This window comes from Festucalex cinctus, chromosome 1 (genome assembly GCF_051991245.1).
Source record: "Festucalex cinctus isolate MCC-2025b chromosome 1, RoL_Fcin_1.0, whole genome shotgun sequence".
Taxonomy (NCBI): domain Eukaryota; kingdom Metazoa; phylum Chordata; class Actinopteri; order Syngnathiformes; family Syngnathidae; genus Festucalex; species Festucalex cinctus.
The window spans coordinates 43,628,859-43,648,805 of record NC_135411.1 but is presented as its reverse complement, the minus strand read 5'-3'; the positions used below and the strand labels follow the sequence as shown (position 1 = coordinate 43,648,805).

Below are 19,947 nucleotides of genomic sequence, written 5' to 3'. Positions count from 1 at the left end.
GCACTTGTCATTCCTTATCCCAAGAACGAGCAGTTGCTTTTGATGGATTTCCAACTGAGATCTAAAACTGCATAGTGTGCTTTGGGTGCCGACATGTCACAAGATTTTATAGTGTCCCTGTAAGACCACCAAGCAGCTGGAAGCAATAGTGTCGACACTTGTGACTCAAATGTGATGCTTTCAGATCCATTTTATGGCTGAACTGTGAAATGATCTGTCTCAGCAACTGCATAGTGTATCGTTTCCAGGGTCTTTTGTCATATTTTTGTCTTTGTATTATACTGTATATGTTTAATATTGAGTTTGTGAAATAGCTTGGATTTAATTTTCTTGGAAATCGCTATCTTTCGCTCTTTATTTTCATTCCAGACATGTCAAGAACCACATAACGAAAACCAGAGATGGGAAGCAACGAAGTACAAATACTTCGTTACTGTACTTGAGTGTTTTTTTCCAGTATTCGAGTATTTATTTTTTAGAATACTTTTTACTTTTATTCGTTACATTTTAAAAACAGTATCTGTACTTTTTACTCGATACATTTTCAAAACAAAGGGTCTTTACTTGTTACCTTTTGTTTTACGTACATGACAACGATTAAAAAGTGACGGCAGCTTTTGCACGTCCGTGTTCCTGGCTTGGCCATTACGGCCAATCATATGAAGCGTTACACACTGTCTCCGACATCCCTGCTTGTGATAGGCTCCATCTCAACCTATGAGATGACCCAATGTCCAAGTCGAAACAAGTTTGAAACTGTCAACATTATGGACTCGACTCAGAAGGAACTAGCGAGTCGGCTGGCTACCCGGTCTGCCCATTTTTTCCCTGCGGGAAATGTTCACCTTGGTCGGCTCGAAAGAACGATTCATGGCGAGTGCATTGTGTGCTGTGTAAATCTAAAGTCCACGAGCTAACTGCCGACAAGAATTCCCCATCCAATCTGAAACAACTTATCGAGGTAAGGTACAGTAAAGCTAAATAATCATTACCCTTTCGTTAGCTTGGCCCTGGTTAATGCACTGATCTGAATATATGACTGGATAGCCAATAGACCGAGCAGACGACTGTATTAACTATGGTATGGTATGTGCTGCTATGAAGACTTTTTCTTTAATTGCTTAGTTCCTTAAACCCCAATATTAGATTTGGCAGAGGCATCTTACCGTTATAATTCTTAAAAAAAAATAAAAATAAAAAAATACAAGTTTCCTCCTGTATAAACCATTAAGCATATAATTTATACAGGTATTTAAGGCAAGTGGTGGTAACTTAATTAATTTCCATTGCATCTTTAAACCAAGGGCACCATCTAGAGGAGTAAAAAAATGCTGCAAGGGCTTCATGAGGCGATTTAGTCAGTTTTAAGGGTTTGCTAAGTGATGATTTTTTTTAATTTAGTTGTCTTGACACAAAGAGGAAACATCCGGGAAAAATACTTTTTACTTTTACTCGTGAAGTACATTTTAGAGCTTGTACTTTTTTACTTGAGTAATTATTTGAATGAGTACTTTTACTTTTACCAAAGTCATTTTTTATGCAAGTAATTGTACTTTTACTCAAGTATAGAATGTCAGTACTTTTCCCATCTCTGACCAAAACATTATAAACAATATCGTACACACCTATCAGTATACGCACATACACGTCCTTTTTAAAATGTCCAATAAGGGGTAAGATGAAGTACAGGGTTGCTTAACCCTACCCCACTCCAGTTTTCACCAATCACCAACAATGATGATGATCCGATTGCCATGAGTCCTCTCAACCAATGCTACAAACATGTTTTTGTTTTTAACCGTTATACCATTGACACCTCCCAAGGTACAAACCTTGTACCATCATATTTACAGTGTATTTCATATTTAATCGTATTTATAGTTTACAATTACACGAATACTACCTATTTGTTTGATCCAATATTCTAAATATGCGGAATATTTAGTGATAATATGGGTATAATGGGTCAGAGTCTTCTTCTGAACAGATTCATGCTTAGACCACCTTTTGAGCTCATCAGTAAGTTTATTCCAAATCATCACACCACTGACTGAAATGCACATTCTCTTCATAGTTGTTTGAACACTCCTGGTTCTAAAGCTGAGCTTTCCCCTGTAATTAGCTCCTCCCTTTTTATCTTTGAAATGTGTGAATTATTGAGTAGTTGTTCATGTCTGGCTTTATACAAAAACAAAGTTGTTTGATATTCTATCCGATCATGAAGCTTTAGGAGGCTGGCATAAAAAATAAAAATAAAGGTTTTGTATGATCCTAGAAAGCTGACTCATGAACCATTCTGATAGGTCTTTTTGGGGGTGTGCATACCAGTTGGAGTAAAGATTTGTAGGTGTTGACACAGATTTCCACACAGTAATTCAAATACAGTATGGCAAAAGAAGTGAACAATATAAAATGCACAGCACTTTATAATGAAAAATATTATAAGTTTGAGCTATTTTTGGCAACTTTGGCTAGAATGTTTTATGTGAGGTTTCCAGGAGATTTTGTTGTCAATAACCACACCCAAAATGTAACATCTTCAACTTTCTCCACATTAACACCTATCAACTTTATATCACCATTCTATTGTGATTTCCAAACAGTAAGAACGTAGTTTGATCTAAATGGAATAATTTATTTACATCAAACTACTTTTATAGTCCTGCGATTGGCTGGCGACCAGTTCAGAGTGTACCCCACCTACTGCCCGAAGCCAGCTGGGATAGGCTCCAGCACCCCCAGCAACCCTTGTGAGGAGTAAGAGGTCAAGGAAATGGATGGATGGATGGATGGATGGATGGATGGATGGATGGATGGATGGATGGATGGATGGATACTTTTGTAGTCATTCCTAAGGTGATTTCCTCCATGAGCTTCTTGCTTGTTCTGAAAATATTTGTGTTATCAGTAAACAAAACAATTTGTAGTAAATTAGAAAGTCTACTTATGTCATGTATGGATGAAATAAAAAGGTCCCAGCACTGAGCCCTGGGGTACACCACAAGCAATGTCCATGCTGACTGAAAGTCACACATTTTCACAAATTGTTGTCTATAGCTCTTCCTCCAATGTAAAACCACCACACTAATATAATGTTTTAGCTTCTTGAATGTCATGACTATTATTAGTACTTGCTATGTCTATATTGATATAAAGATCAATATTAACTTCCTTTTTCACTGAATGAAGTACATTTTATAAAAAAAAATTAAAAAAAATGAAGTCCTTAACAAGAAGTCAAGTCAATCAATGTGTTGTACATGTCCCAACTAGTCTAAACACAACATTCTGATCAATATTGTGTTTGTGGTCAATGAATTAAGCATAAAAATCCACCCATCTAATTTTGCCTTGTACTGACACGTGCTGTCGACTGAAAATATCATCATGGTGGCTAAGATCTCAGCCTGCAAATGGCACATGATCAAAACCAGACAACAGGTGAGCTATGATTGGTCATTACCTGAGCCCTGAGCAACTCTGATGTCATTTTCAGTCGACAGCAAGTGACAAAATGGCCGCCCCCGGAGATGGATAAAAATGGGTGGATTTTGCTGCTTTAATTCATTGTCCGCAAAAAAATACATTATTCTAAATACAATGTTTGACTTAACTTCCCCTTTAAAACTCATTCACTGCCTTTGACAAGTATACTTGTCAATTGTATTTTTTAGAGCGGTGCTAAATGGGGGCGAATCTGAGCATGCTCCACTGTAAATATCAAACTTGGAAACAACTTTACTGATGCCCAACCACCGGTAGATGACATCATTGCCCCCATTTTATACGAAATAAACACAGGTTCAGAGTCCATAGGAGAAATGGCTGTATTTTGGCAAACCTACATTTTTCTGCTGTCAATTATAAAAGAATGGGACGGGGCAAAAAGTAGGGAGTCTATTCTGTTATTTGGTAGATTCGGTTTATATATAATTATTGAATGTAATATCACGTGAGTATTGACAATTTCAAAATTTTAGAAAATGACTGGCAGTGAATGAGTTAAGAGTGTTGTCAAAGACACTCCATCAATCCATCCATCCATCCATCCATCACCTAGAACAAATGCAAGTGCTAGAACAAATATATGAAGAGAAAAACAATGTGATTGTTCAGACATAACCCTACACTCAAGTAGTTTCATGAGAGAGCCACCGGTGGTACACTAAAGCAGCAGTGTTCAATTCACTTGAACACACACACGCATACACGCGCGCACACGCACACACCCAAACCATCACACAAACCCTCAAGGTGTACAACAAATAGGCATACAATCAGAGCCAGAGATCAGAAAAAAACGTGAGAACAATGGTGTGGGAGCATACAGGGAATACAAAATACAAAGACAATGTTCTTTTTCTTGCCTGGAGAGTGTGCAGCAAAGAGAGCTGCAATCTTTTTTTTCCTACAACACAATGTAACACGGATAGTCTTTCTTTTATGTCTTTTATAATTTATAAGAAGGGCAAAGGTTGTGCAATGTCAGATGGTTCATCCTGTTGCAAATGAGAGGATTGAGAATTCAAATGAAAGCGCTACAGAAGACAACATTCATTTGATGTACTTGGTACTTACAATATTCCTTTCGTGTGTGAGTGCGTGCATGCGTGTCCTACAATAAGTACATTTTGTTAATTGTACCTCTACCTTAAGCTAGCTCTAACAGAATTTTAAAACACCTAACCAATTTGGAGAAGCGTCAAAATGAGAGATCTACTAATTTAGTGCTCTCAGAGTGTGTTTTCATTTTCAGCTGGCTGTTTTTCCCACATTCACTCCTGATAATCATCATTATCTGGGAAAATTGGAGGGTCTTTTTTTTCCCACAACTCTGGGAAGAATAACAAGATGCTAATGTACCGTGTATTTAATTTTTTTGTTGTTGCAGCTTTTTTTGTAATTATTTCTTGTAAGATTGTGGACTATTTTTCTACCCACATGGAAAAAGTCAGGACCTGAGATATTACAATACACGCCCAGTTGCATTCAATATTAAGAAATAATCAGTGTGACATTAAGAGTCCATTTGCTTTAATCAAACCTCTTACAAATGTAATGGTGCTCTGTATGACTATTATCACCCAATTTTGAGACCAGATGGTTATTTAACATGAATTATTGATTTTTGTATTCTCTTCTTATGGTTGGGTTTGTCTTTTTTTCCACACAGGGAAAAAAATAATAGAAAATAAGACTTCGATCAAATGAATGCATGGTATATGTAACACAATGTATCTAATCTATAATTGAAGTACAACTTACTGAGATACTCGAACATAACTTGCCTTGAATATAGAGTAATGACTCTTTAGTGTGTTGCACCAATTTTACAAACATTGCATTCAACTATGGACACTAGTGTTAAAACAACAAATGGTCTCTGTGCAGTACAACAACTATTATAGACCACTAAAGCCGGTGATGTAGGTTGCCATGGCAATAACAGATATACAGTTATTCTTCCTAAAAAGTGAGTTCACCATGCACAGAGTAAAGCTCTTGTTTTAATTAGCACATCGTGTTAGATCGGCGGCCCTGAACAGGATAAGTGATCTAGAAAATGGATGGATGGGTAAGATATTGTAGTATTATGTGAATGTGTAATGCTCTCTCGCTGATTTTACTGCTAGGATTTGGAAATTGAGAAATTGGTTTTCGATGGTTGATTTTCTTTAGGTATGGCTGTGTACAGATACCAGGTTTCGTATCGGGCCAAAACACGGCCATATTTCAAGGTATTGGTACTCGCACTATCTTCAGCTCTCTTGTGGCCGTTTTATGATCGGGAACATTAGGCACACATCTGACAAATGTTCATTAAAAATTGCTCATTAATTTATTTATTTCGATTCATATCATCGTGTATTCTATACTATACCTTACCGTGGCACGCCCCTCCCCGCCCACTAAATGCGACAAGCAGTGCCCTCGGACATTTACCGGTCAAGATGAGCATCCGCAGGAATGGCAAGGTTGTCAGATCTATCTTGTGATTTTTCAGTCAGGTATTGTCAGGACGCAGATATTTCTCCTCAAAGCAAGCAGAGGGGCTTTAAATTTTTTAGTGAAGGATATCTTCACTCCCTCACCATACAATTACTCACTTCACTGATTGTCAGCAAAACCCAAGTTTTTGGACATTGTTCCTGTCAAGCAGGGTAAGAATGAATTTACATTACCTCATAGTTTCAATGTTTTGCTGGTATTAATAGTAAATAGTAAGCAAACAAACAAACAAACAAACACGTGGAAGGTTAGCTACACTATCGTTAGCCTTTGGCTAAAAACAACAATGGAGAACATTACCTGCAGACGTAGTCGTTTCTGGTAATTTTGGAGGGTTTCAACTGGTCGTGTGGTTTTGTTTGATCCAGCGCAGACATTTTTCATAGTTTTTTGAGGGTTTAGGTAAGGGCACTTCCTTTCAGTCAATCGAAAAAATGGTTATCACTCTTACCCAAGCCGTGACTACAGCGTTGAACCATTTTTATTGATTTTAATTGCCTTTGGATAACCACGCAATGCACCACCGGAAGCTGGATTGCTTTGTTTGTTCGCAGCCAAATGCACGTGCCGACACAGACATGATATCTTGATTGCTTTACTAGGTCACGTGGCCGTGGTTTACGGTAAGGTCTATTATCTTTCATTGTTTTTTGGGGGAGGAAAGGGGGGGGGGATTTTATTTATTGAAAGTACTAGTGGTATTGGTGACTACTCAGGAGTCTGAGGAGTACTCATACTGGTATCGTCTGGAAAAAAAAGCGGCATCAAACATCCCATTTTTTTAATTATTTAAGTCTGAGCCATTTTTATAATTTTATGGCAGACTAACAGCATACCAACAACCAAACTGTCTACGTCACAATATAAATATACGGAGCCCCAGACATGACATTGGGAAAAAAAAAAAAGGGATGCAATTATAAGGCAAAATGCTATAATGGTTGATATACGTCTTTCTTTGATAATGTGAAATACCAGTAATTTCACATTATGGTGCATTTCATTTGAGCAACCGACAAACCCTAACCAAGCTAGAAGGAGATGCTGCTGCTTCCACTAAATTATTAAACACAATAGACAAATCACTTTTTGTATTTTCTAATTTATGATTCAGACAAAATAGAAAATATCTGCAATGTTTTCTTTCATCCACGGAACTGTTCTTTGGGAGCTAATTAATGTATTTTTAAAAACAATGAGAAGTCCCTCAGTGAGAGTCATTTACGATAATCAAGCGACCCTGGTGATTATAAGCGGTTTGGAAAATACATTACAAAGGTAATATGTGTATTACAAGGTAAAGATAAACACAACATTTATGTAAGAGTAGTTCAAACAGTACACATATTGATTTTTCAAACCGTTGATGATTAAAAAAACAAAAAACAACAACCTCAAAATACTTTATTCCTCCTTGAGTGCTCTATGTGTAACTTAAGGGGTTGGAACAGGGTCAGTGTGGCAGGACACAGTCCATCTTCAGCCTGCTAAGATAGCAGATTGCCCATGAGACGGCGAGTCAGCCAAGCAAGGTAGACATATGAACTACTGCAGCGTAAAGCAAAGGGTCATCCTGGTCGAGCGCAGCGCAGGACACCTTCTTTGTATAGATTGTGCGCGATGGGAATGCTGCAAGTCAGTGGATGGAGGTATGGAGGTGGCAAGCATATGTGCCTCTAAGTCACTTTAGGAAGGGAAAAAAAAAAAAAAAGTTTGTTCCTTATGTGGACTTTGGCTTCACGGAAGTTGTGCGTTTGCTCATGAATTTAAAATGAATGGAGGCGAGGGGTTTGTTTGCTTGTGGGTGTGTGCTAGTGTGTTACACAAGCATACCTTTTAGATGGATCTTATTTTCTGGACTGTGCACCAACACTGAGCTAACTGAATCCAAGCTGTCGTAGTTACTGCAGCCGAGAGGACCCGTCCTTGTTTCAGTTACCTAGGAAACAGGAAGAAAGGTATGTTCACCAAAGAAATAGAAAACAGATGTGAACACGCAAATCATAATGGCATGCTGTCATTTTAATGGCAAACAATTACATAACTGCACTTCTATATTTATAGAGAACAATTAAAAATGGATGTGGTTTCTACTAAAAAGTAGGGGTGTGCCAAAAAATCGATTCATAAAAGAATCGAGATTCTCACTTATTAATCAAATCGAAATGAATATCCAAAAATCAATTTTATTTAAATTAGAAATGAAGAAGAAGGAGGGGAAAAGGCAGTTGTAGCCCACATGCTGTTTTTGTGGAAAAAGCACTTACAATACAAAATGAATAAATGTTTAAACAACAAAAAAAAAACACATTAATGTCTCTATTTGTTATTTTGTCTTGCAAAGCAGACTGGAGTACATCATGACAATGTTGTGCATATCTGTAAATTGAAGCAGAAATCATTTGTCAGTTAAATAATTTTGAATCGAAAATTGTTTGAATCGAGAATCAAAAATCGATTCTGAATCGAATTGTAGACCCAAAAATCGTAATCAAATCGAATCGTGAGACAGTCAAAGATTCCCAGCCCTACTAAAAAGGCTTTTTTCTTTTTTTAATTGTAGATTATTTTTAGTTTGACTGATTACTCAAGTTTGAAATTAACGTACAAAAATCAGTACATTTACATGCAATATATTCACGATAGGGCGACACGGTAGTCGAGTGGTTAGCACGTCCGCTTCCCAGTTCTGAGGTCTCTGGTTCGAGTCCAGGCTCGGACCTTCCTGGGTGGAGTTTGCATGTTCTCCCCGTGCCCGCGTGGGTCTTCTCCGGGTACTCCGGTCTCCTCCCACATTCCAAAGACATGCATGGCAGGTTAATTGGGCGCTCCGAATTGTCCCTAGGTGTGCTTGTGAGTGTGGATGGTTGTTCGTCTCTGTATGCCCTGCGATTGGTTGGCAACCAGTTCAGGGTGTCCCCCGCCTACTGCCCAGAGCCAGCTGAGATAGGCGCCAGCAGCCCCCGCGACCCTTGTGAGGAATAAGCGGTCAAGAAAATGGATGGATGGATGGATATATTCACGATAAATGTACAGTGTATCAATAAAGTATTCACAGCACTTCACTATTTCTACATTTTGTTACATTACAGCCATATTATAAAACTGAACACCGTTCCCCTCAAAATTATAACCAACACCTGTAATTTCATAAAACATAAGCTGAAGTTGCACAAGTGTGCACACCCTCTTATAATTGAGGAAACTGCTGTGTTCATAATGAACCAATCACATTCATGTTAAAAAGGAGTCAGCACACTCCTGCTACCTTTCAAAGTACCTCTGATTAACCTCAAATAAAGTTCAGACGTTCTAGTAGTTGTTTTTTTTTACGACATTTTCACAGTCACATTAAGCAAGAAAACATTACTTCTGTGCAGTGTTCCCTCTAAGCTGCGCACATGCGCAATCGCGCAGTGCTCTCAACCCCCTCAACGCACAGCAAATGCCTGCAGCACATTAAAAAAATAAAATAAAATCCTAACCTGAGCTGTATTTACTGTTTGTATTTTTATCTTCATATAAAGAAATTGAAAACTTTAAATAGCACATGTGGGATTGGGAAAGAAAAACGTGACCAAAAAAAAAAATTCTTAAATCCAAAGGGAACACCTATGTTGTGTCGTGGGTTGGAGCGCTTCCGTCCAAAATGAATGGACAACACAAGGCCACAGTGACACCGACCGTACACACACAACAGGACACCCTTCCCACTTCCTTTACAGCTTCAATAGCAGTTTGGGTGTGCGCCCAATTGTTCTGCTGTAGTTTGAAGCATACATAGATAGATTACACCAGGGGTGTCAAACTCATGTTAGCTCTTGAATTTTTGTCGTATTTAACACGTTTGTCGGTCTATGACTAAAATAATAATAATAATTAAACACAACACGTAACTTTAAGTTGTGTGTAAAATAATGCCATCCAGGATGATTATCCGTACAAGTTGCATTGTGCATCTGAGGACTGCTTGTGAAATGACAAATTTTAGATATTTTGATTGTGGCCGGCTGATTAATTAGTCCGACATTACAATTTATTATTATTTTTTTTTTTAAACTTTACAAAATCATCTCGGGCCCGCAAAGGGTTTTAATCCGGCCCGCGGGCCTTATGTTTGACACCACTGGATTACACAAACACTCACACTAAGCACTGACGAGACCGCGGGCGACACGCAAACCACTCCATTCAGGAAGTCCAAATATGGCCGTTGTTGATGCGATTCACTTAAATGAGGCTCTTCATGCGTTTCAGAAATATTCACGTTTTAATAAATGACATGTTTTCCATTAGTTTTGAGTGGACATTGCTATATTTATACAAATTGTTTTATGACTTAATTATGCTTAAATAACCTGTGTGATTAAAAACAAGGAACAAACTAGGGCTGATTCTATCAGTGTCACAAATCTGATATACAAGTGGTTTGATTTATTTTTTTTTAAATACGTAATTTATGATCTCTGGTTTTGGACAGGTGTGATACTGGTTTGGCCACCATGTGCAGGTCTGATGTTGCCAAGGGCTTACTGTATATAAATGGACTAACAGTTTATATTTATTTATATACATTTATAGGTTTACATTTCAGAGCCAAATTTGTCCTGATGGGCTTTACTTTAATTTCATTCATGGCTCTGACAACATAATGCGGACACGTCGTTGAGTAACACTCAGATATATCTTATAAGAGACATTTTATAAATGCATTCTTACCAATGAAATGTGCATGTAATGCTTCTCGCAAACGTATTGGTACAACCATATGCCACACATGGTGACATTTTCACCGTAGGGACGGTATACATAACATGGAAACGCTGCGGGAAAATCCATATTTTCAAGTTCGGTGGGATTAGTGGGTGGCAACGTAAGATGGCCACCGGTGGCGTCGCTTCTCGCTATGGTGAACACGTGACATTGTGAGTCCATTCATATATAAGTCCGTGCATGATGTTCATCATAGTACAAGGAATACTCAAGACATTTTTTTGTGAATGCACAGGCACATGGAAAATTAGAGGGAACAATGCTTCTGTGGGGTTTTAGTATGTGAGATCCCAACCACCAATACTGGAAAAATTGAACAATGGCGGACCAAAGCCCAGTACTTTAATTTTGTATTGTGACATAAGTCACTTATTTGTACATTCTCCACACAGGGCTAACAATAGAGGAGGCAATTTCTTTCAAAGATTCCTGGATACTTCTGCGGCTTTGAATCTATAAATCATCTTGGTCTTTTTGTTTCAGAGTTACCTTCAGATGCCTTTCTTCAATACCTTTTCTCAATGTTGCTCTTACATCCTCTTGTACATTTTTTGTTTTTTTTTGCTGCCTTTGTTCTGATTAAACACTCCATCGTCAATAAGTCTGCACTGTGTTGTCATCACGTCTTAGAGAGAAATGAGAATTGGAAATATGAAGTGGTTACTATTTTTTTTTTAGAATATGTTGGGTGCAAGAAATTCAATCTGATGCCCTCACTCTCCTCTTAGAGTCGAGTATGGGTGATCCAAGAGGCAGAGTTGGCTTCCATTCTTTGAATTTCCAAACAGTTTGTTGTCAAATCCATTCAAATCCCCCATCAGCCCACAACGTTCATATCTTGCTGGCATCGCTTCCCTCTTGCCCTGCCTGATGCTCTGTGTCCATGCACCAGTCATAGCAGCCAGAGTGTGGCAATCGGAATAAGCTCCAACTCCAACAACACTATGTGGAAAATTTTGAACACTGTGAATTAGGGTGGGCGAAATGACGGTATTAGATCGTTAAGAACTTTAATGTGTTGACGATCTCATAAAGCTGACAGATCGTCAAGATCGTCTGCGGCACATTCTATACAGTTCAACTTTATGCGGGCTCAAGCTTGGTTTATACTTGATGCATCCGTGTGGTCTTTCTTTTTTTCCCTCCCTCCACTTACTCACTCGCACAAACACAAGGCCGAGGGCACGCGCGGTCGCGTGTCGGACGCTTGCGGGAGCTCCGACCGCCCGGCCGCTGGGGCCGCGGGGACGCCCCCCTCCCCGCCGGTGCCAGCGTGGCCTGGCCACCTCGGAACCTGACCCGACAGCCAACGAGTACGCAACTCTCCCCGCGCCGCGACACGTCCACATTGCCCACACGCACACCTACGAGAATTTGTAAACTACGCAGACTCGCGGACGAGCAAATGCTGTCGTAAACAGTTTTCCACTTCCCAATTCTGTTTTTTTATTTACTTTGCTAACTCATTTATTGAGGAAGAAACATGATCAACTTCTATTGTGGCGTTAACTAGCGATGTTCATACACCGTTGGCACTCTTTACTGCCTCCTGTAGTCTGGGAGAATATAGACCACAGCTGCTATAATTGCACTATTTCAATTGAAACCTGTTCAGAAAGCTTAGTTGGCTTAAGATGTCTTTTTTTTTTTCTTTTAGAGTTTTATATACATTGTAAATATGTTTTAAAATTTACAAAAATGTTCAGAAATGTGAAGATTAGTCTCAAAATATGTAAAAAAAAAAAGAATTGTGATAAAATCAAGATCGTGAATTTATTTTTAAAAAATCGTGATATGACATTTTTACCATATCGCCCACCCCTACTGTGAATATTTTCTGGATGCGCTCTATGTGTGGAACCAGAGAAATTACTGTAAATGGAACATATACGTGGTCAAGTCAAGTTTATTTGTATTGCACAATTTAGTGACATGGCGATTCACGGTGCTTTCACACAGAGCATTGAAATACAATGACAAAGGGAAAACTAGTAAATACAGTAATTAAAGTATTTTGAGACGCACGTAAACAATGATTAAAAACAGTGACGAAGAAATCACATTAAAATAAAAGTTGCAGTGCAGATTTTGCGTAAAATTTGATGAGTAAACATGTTTTTACTTAAAGGCAGCAGTAAACAAGTGGGTCTTCAACCTTGATTTAAAAGAATTTAGACTCTCAGTAGATCTGATGCCTTCTGGGAGTTTGTTCCAGATAAATGAAGCATAAAAACAGAAGGCCGACTCACCAGGCCTAGATCTAACTTTAGGAACAGAGAGCAGCCCAAAAGGTTCATACTGGATTAAAAGGCATTTGATTTATTTTGGGCCTAAACCATTCAGAGCTTTATAGTCTAATAAGACTATTTTAAATGTCTATTCTCTGAGAGACGGGGAGCCAGTGTAGACCTCAAAACAGTCGTGATGTGGTCACTTCTCTTGGTCTTATTGAAGACTCTAGCAACTGGGCTCAGTGGTAGAGTGGTCGTCTCCGAACCGTGAGGTTGCGGGTTCGATCCTCTCAACCCTTGTGACCATGTCAAAATGCCCTTGGGTAAGACACTGTACTCCGAATTCCTCCCAGTGGACCTGGCAGTGCTTTGCATGGCAGCAGCCAACCATGTGTGTGTGAATGTGAGGCTTTGTAAAGTGATTTGAAAAAAAAATTATGGGATATCAACTCAGGGTCTGTTGCATGCATTTACCCAGTGCTTGTATGGGACGATGGTCACCTGAGGATGTTGAAATGTAGAGTGGCTTGTCATAGTTGTGATAATCAATTTTGTTTCCTCTCATCTGAGCAAGTACAAGTATGTAGATGTTAACAGAAGAGGTCCCAGGATGGATGGAGCCTTGGGCGACCACTCATATCATTTTGATTAGATTTAAAGTGACTTATTGACCCAAAATAATCTCTTCCCTATAATAATATATAAATAATATAATGAATTTTATAGTAGCAAAGATATTTTTGACCAGACCAGTGGGCCTTTCCATCAATGGGATGGTTATAATTTTATTGAAATCAATCAATCAATCAATAAATATCTCCACACTTTGGGACTGGGCTCCATCCTCCAAGATGATAATTCTGTTGTAGACTACCTTCAGAATTTAGAAGCATAAAGAACGGCATGACCTCAATCCAGCTGTAATGTGTGTAGTAGCTGTGGAGTTGATGCTTTGTGATCAACAAAACCACTTTGGCTGACTTTCACCGACTTCTTATTGGGGAGTGTAATCTCATCGCACAGCAGTGCTAACCAGACTGGTGAACAGCATGAGGAGGCGGTGCCAGGCTGTTGCGGCTGTGTTTGGGTTTTTCGCACAATATTGAGGCTCCTGACCATTTGTTAAAAGAACACATTGTAAAATTGCCAAATATGTCTTGTTTTGTTTTTTTGCCTTCTTACCAACTGCAGAATGTTTGGCATTGGCAGTAAAGCCTTGCGGCATTTGCACATGGGCACAATATACACAATCAATTGTTCTGATAATCCCACAAAAGCATTCAAATGAAATTATACAGAATTAAGTAGTATGAAATGTATTGGCATAAAGCATTGTTAAAACAAATAATCTATCTAGGACCCATTCATGGCCAATATTAGACCCTTGCTTGATTAAACAAAAAACAAAAACATTTAGTCAGAGAAATGTGCTTGTGTTTATCTTGACTCCAGAATTTATATTTTGGTACATGCAGCATTTATTATGTGTGAATTAAAATGTGACATTAGAAATGAGTGAAGCAGATGTGCACAGCTCCCAGGCAAGGCCTACGAGGGGATGCAAAGCATGTGTGAATGTGGCAGAGCCATCTGACAGCAAATCAAAAACAAACATCTTTTGTTTTAGTATTACACAGCAGCAGATGTGTTCCATGCGCTGCTTTGTGGAAGCTGGAAATAAAATGACTCGGGTTACTGATGTAGGAACAGGCTTCATATGTTTTTATTACCATTATTGTGATTGTTTCTTTCTGTTCCTTGAATGAAATATAATCTACTATAGTATGCATGCAGCCACAAAGCATTTACATTTACATGAAGTACACCAAAATGAAGAAAAATCCTGTAATATCCTCACACAGTGAAAATGTTTTAAATTGGTTCCAAAATGGTTGCATACATGGTTACATAGATTGTACCACTCGTGTCTCTCATTGTGATATTAAAACGTGACACATACAGCTGTAGACGATCTTATGCAGTGAGGCTAAAACTGATTGCTTTATTTATACTATTTTGGGGGATTAGGGTTCGGCTTAACTTTAGTGTTAACTCTTTCCGCCGCTTCATGTTTTACATTGTAAGTTGTTTGAAGAAAGGTTGAGTATTGCACTCAATGTCAAAAACAGCTACAGGTTATTAAGGATGTGCCAAAACAGTTTTATTTCCAGGACATCCTCGTTCCCACTGTGCTTTCAAGTAATCAATATAGACCCAATATGGAAAATTATGACCAAAACAGTTATGTGTGAATTGTGTGGAACTCTGACCATCGCAGTCACCGAGATTTTATATTTAGAGCATGTCAAATTCTGCGAGCGGCCCGGTATAATTTACAAGGATAATAAATCATAAGCATATAATAAATGAATAAATAAATAAATCGCAATGATGTGCTACAGAGACATACTATATCACCTACATTAAAATATTAGCTATAATCATTTTTGTTAACCAGTTCTCACAAAAGCTCCATAAATTGTCATGGGTTCTCTCCGTTTGGGTTGGATAATAGCAGAGGCTTGCATAAGATGAAAACTTACATATTCTGGGACCTACAAATGGAATTGAAAAGTTGCCAGCGGGGAAAAAAAACAGCATGATAAAAGACGAAAGACAAATGAAATCATGTTATCAGTGTTGTGATGTTATTTGTGTGTCACAAAACATGCTTTGAAAAACATGTGGCTTATTAAATGGCAGATTTGTTTCCATGCATAGCGGACTGTACAAAGCAAGCAGTAAGAAAAGCTGGCACCAGTAAACGTGTTCTAAACACTTTTTTTCCCTGACCAATTACTTCCCAAAGTCTCTAGCTATGCACTGGCACCACACTAGTTGGTAATGAGTGAATTATAGTCTGCGATTGGCTGGCAACCATTCCAGGGTGTACCCCGCCTACTGCCCAGAGCCAGCTGAGATAGGCGCCAGCACCCCCCGCAACCCTTGTGAGGAATAAGCGGTCAAGAAAATGGATGGATGGATGAATTATAGTGCCCAGTGATTCAATGGTTGAATCATCATCTCGAAAGAACTCGGGCAAAATTCAGTGTGATATTGGCTTCAACCCTGCGATTGGCTGGCAATCAGTCCAGGGTGTACCCCACCTACTACCCAAAGCAAGCTGAGAATGTGGCATTGACCATTCCTAGTTATTTTGCAACAAGATCGTGTTATTAAGAGGTTGATTATGTCACTTAAATCCCCGCTGAAGGTCCAGGTCCAAAAATCATAGCGTGCCACAGACCTCTAAATGACCTACACCTTTTATTTTAAGCAATACTACCATTTTCAGAGTCATGGAATCATGGACCCATTCTCGGATGGATCCTCTGCCGAATTTTTGCCACAAGGAGTCCGATGGCCTGCTGAAAACAAACATGACATATGCCTTTCCAGAGTTTGCATGTTCTCCCCGTGCCTGCGTGTGTCTCCTCTGGGTTCTCCGGTCTCTTCCCACATTCCAAAGACACGCATGGCAAGTTAATTGGATGCTCTGAATTTGTCCCTAGGTGTGCTTGTGCATGTGGGTGGTTGTTCGTCTCTGTGTGCCCTGTGATTGGCTGGCAACCAGTCCAGGGTGTCCCCCGCCTACTGCCCAAAGCCGGCTGAGATAGGCTCCAGTACCCCCCTTGTGAGGATTAAGCGGTCAAGAAAATGGATGGATGGATGGATGGATGGATGGATGGATGTTCTTGCAGAACAAAGATGTTATACAGCGCCGAATGATGAGAACAAAGAGAACATAAATAAAACTGATGACACAATTCTGTTTCCATGTGGAAATGGCCATAATGGCAATTTTAAAAATTACAGATTGCATATTTTAGTTCAGTTGCTTTACTGTGCTCAAAAAAGTGTTTAAGGACATAATTATGGCTTAATTTCTTTATTGCTTTGTGAACACTATGTTCCAAATGGTTGCAGTTCTCTGCCTTTAATTGGTACTATATATTGAATATGAAAGCTGTACTATGACTTTTACTAAGCATAGCTAACAAACGACAATCCTAGGGCACCAAAACAAATATTCTTCAGTTAAATGCATTTACTTTTTAGATTATATTCCTGTTTACACTACAGTTATGGCTCTTTCAGCAAAAAAAAATAAATAAAAATAGAGTCTCCTTCCTTTGCAACAGAAAATGGCTTTACCTCACTCATACATTGCATTAGTGAAGCTTTATGGAAGACGGATTGTACATAAGTGAGTGGTCTCAACTGTTTCCATAGAAGATTTACCGACTGTGGTTTATTTTAATGTTTAATGTTTCACTCCCGCATCTCACTTGATGTTGTGCTGCAGCCACAAAGTGCCCACAGACATACATGGACACAGGTCAAGTACATCCCACTCAGTGCCGCTTCCTCCTGGGTGACAAGAATTGGCAGAACAGACCCCGGCAGGTGGCTTGCATAGCAGAGATCATTATTTGTCAGAGGTATGTAAAGGATGCTCTGGCTCATTAATGTGTGAATTTGTGTTGGCGGGTGTGCAAATCTCTTGGCTGTAAAAGAACATCTATGTACAGCATGCACCTGAATTTTAATCATTTGTTGGATTCATTCAACTATGGGCAGCTTACCATTTTTCCTTAAGACATTTGATGTTTTCTCACTTTTGTTTTTAATATAATACTCAGTAGGCCTACCACAAAGCTGAAAAACTGCTGCATTATATATTACAAATCTGCAGCTATAAAGACGACAATACTAATCACAGTTAAGTTTGGTCTATGTCATTATTATGTAGTGTCAAATGGTCAATGATTTTGAATTTTGTTTACACAATCCAAATATGTATCAGCTGGTAGATTACTTGGTAGTGTCAAATGGTCAATGATTTTGAATTTTGTTTACACAATCCAAATATGTATCAGCTGGTAGATTACTTGAGTGTGACTGGATGCACAGCATGCTTGCTTATGATTCCTGTGATAATCCACCATGAAGCCACCACCTCCTGTCTCTTTCTACCTTTGCCCAAAAAACCCCAACACAATGGAAATGGCTGGTATGTTCAAAACTGATTTTGAAATCTATCCATTTCCATGAATCATCAGCGTGTTTGTAGGTAATGTTAAAAGATAATGGCGTAATGGACCTGGGTACGGAACATCCAGCTGAGGCTACCAACTCACCAGGACCAGATGGTAGGATGTGGCCGCAGGCTATCAGCATGGAGCCCCCACTACATCGGCCCACCCGAGGTCCTGGTACAGAGGGCGCCCTCTCAGGAATCACTGATTATTGAAGAATATTGCTACAACTAGACCTACAACTCTATAGATTAAAATTATTTAAAAACATAAGATCTAAAATGCAAAAGCAGAGTGACCATAAAATACAGTAAATAGAAATAAAATACTAGAAATGAACTAAATAACTATTAGTTAAAAGCTCATTTAATGAGAGTCTTGAGCCAGTTTTTAAAAACCAGTTGAAACTTTGTCTCATGAAGGTCAGCGAGCTTAATGCTAACACAAAATGGGAAATGACATAGATGGGCCAACTGAATTAGCATCAATATTGCAGTAGTTAGAAACCTTTCAGCATATAAACAATAATAGGCATATATTATTATACACTACAAACCAATATTACTGAAGCATCGCTGTTTCAAAATCTACATATATAATACTCGCGAATGTATCATACTGGGCACACATCAGAAGCAACAGCACAACGTCCATCATTGTATTGGAGTATAAAATAATGATGCATTCATTGTTTACACTCTACTTTCAAACAAACAAACGTTCATTTCAGTGGTCAGAGAATTCATTCAACTCCTAAGTCAAGCTATCGTACCATTTCCTTGCATTTCCGCTTTTGAGTGATGAAGCTCATTGGAAATAATCTTTAGAAAAGATTATGTGCATTTGTACAGAAAAGCTATTTGTTACAGATGAAGAATGGAGCAAGTCCCAAACTGACAGTTTAAAAAGACTGCTAATTCCTGTGTGCTTAGCTTGAAGGGAGGTTGTTCTTCCAATTGGAAAACTATGAGATATTCCACACCTAGGCACTGTATTGTGAAGTAAACACCATTGCTGGTAAATAACTGTGCAACCGTTAGAAAGTACAAGTATAGGTCCCACACAAAGGTTGGGTGAGCATCAAATAGATTACCTTAATTGCTGAAGTGGCAATCTGGAGGTGGTGCAGTCTCCTTAGGGTGCTTTCTCGATCTGTGAAGTATGAAGCAGCAAGCTGATGGAGCAGCTCCAGAGACACCACGGTGCTGTTGCTATTGCCTTCGGGCTTCTTATTCAGCTTTTGCTTGTCCAGGAAAATTGTCAATGACTCCTCCCCTGAGGATAAAACAATCAGTCAGACTGACTAAAAAAAATAAGTAATAATAACATTATTGTTTCTCTTATTTATCTACTTAGTTCTTTTTTTTAAACACTTATGATTGAACAATTTCATTCAATCTCAACTCTGGATTAGAGAACACTTCCTCATCATCAGCATCCTGAATCCAAGTTGGTATAAACAAAGAATGGACCAACATTTGGAGAGAACCACAATAGCAAACCACAAGGACATGTCCAGAAGAAACTTGATATTCTAAAAAATGATCAAACAAAAACAGAAAGGTAGAAAATAGCAAAAACAATCTTAATTTGCGACCAAACATTCTAGAGTTGATGTGGATTTGGAGGAGATCAGGAAATCACTAAACTTCATGTCAGACAAACTGAGCAAATGGCCAAACAACAAAATGTACTCCATGACTTGATGGATAAGATATAAAAACCAAGATAAATAAAGACACAACATGCAACAGACAATCGACAAGCTTGAAAAATATGAAAATTTGAAAGATAAACACGTAATAATAAATGCCCTGAAGGCCTCACACCGATCATATGGCAGAGCAACTACACGCCTGCAGAAAAGACGCCAAGGCAAAGCCCCAGTTATTATT

At 38.7% G+C, this 19,947-nt stretch overlaps 1 protein-coding gene across 1 annotated transcript in view; it reads right to left on the bottom strand.

Moving 5' to 3' along the window:
- brinp2 (bone morphogenetic protein/retinoic acid inducible neural-specific 2) overlaps nt 1-19,947 on the bottom strand; it is a 195,050-nt gene that overhangs the window by 56,579 nt on the left and 118,524 nt on the right. The window contains exons 4-5 of the mRNA XM_077536658.1: nt 19,146-19,327; nt 7,843-7,948 (exon numbers count right to left, since the gene is read on the bottom strand). Coding sequence (XP_077392784.1) covers nt 7,843-7,948; nt 19,146-19,327 — 288 coding nt within the window. The remainder of the gene's footprint in view (nt 1-7,842; nt 7,949-19,145; nt 19,328-19,947) is intronic.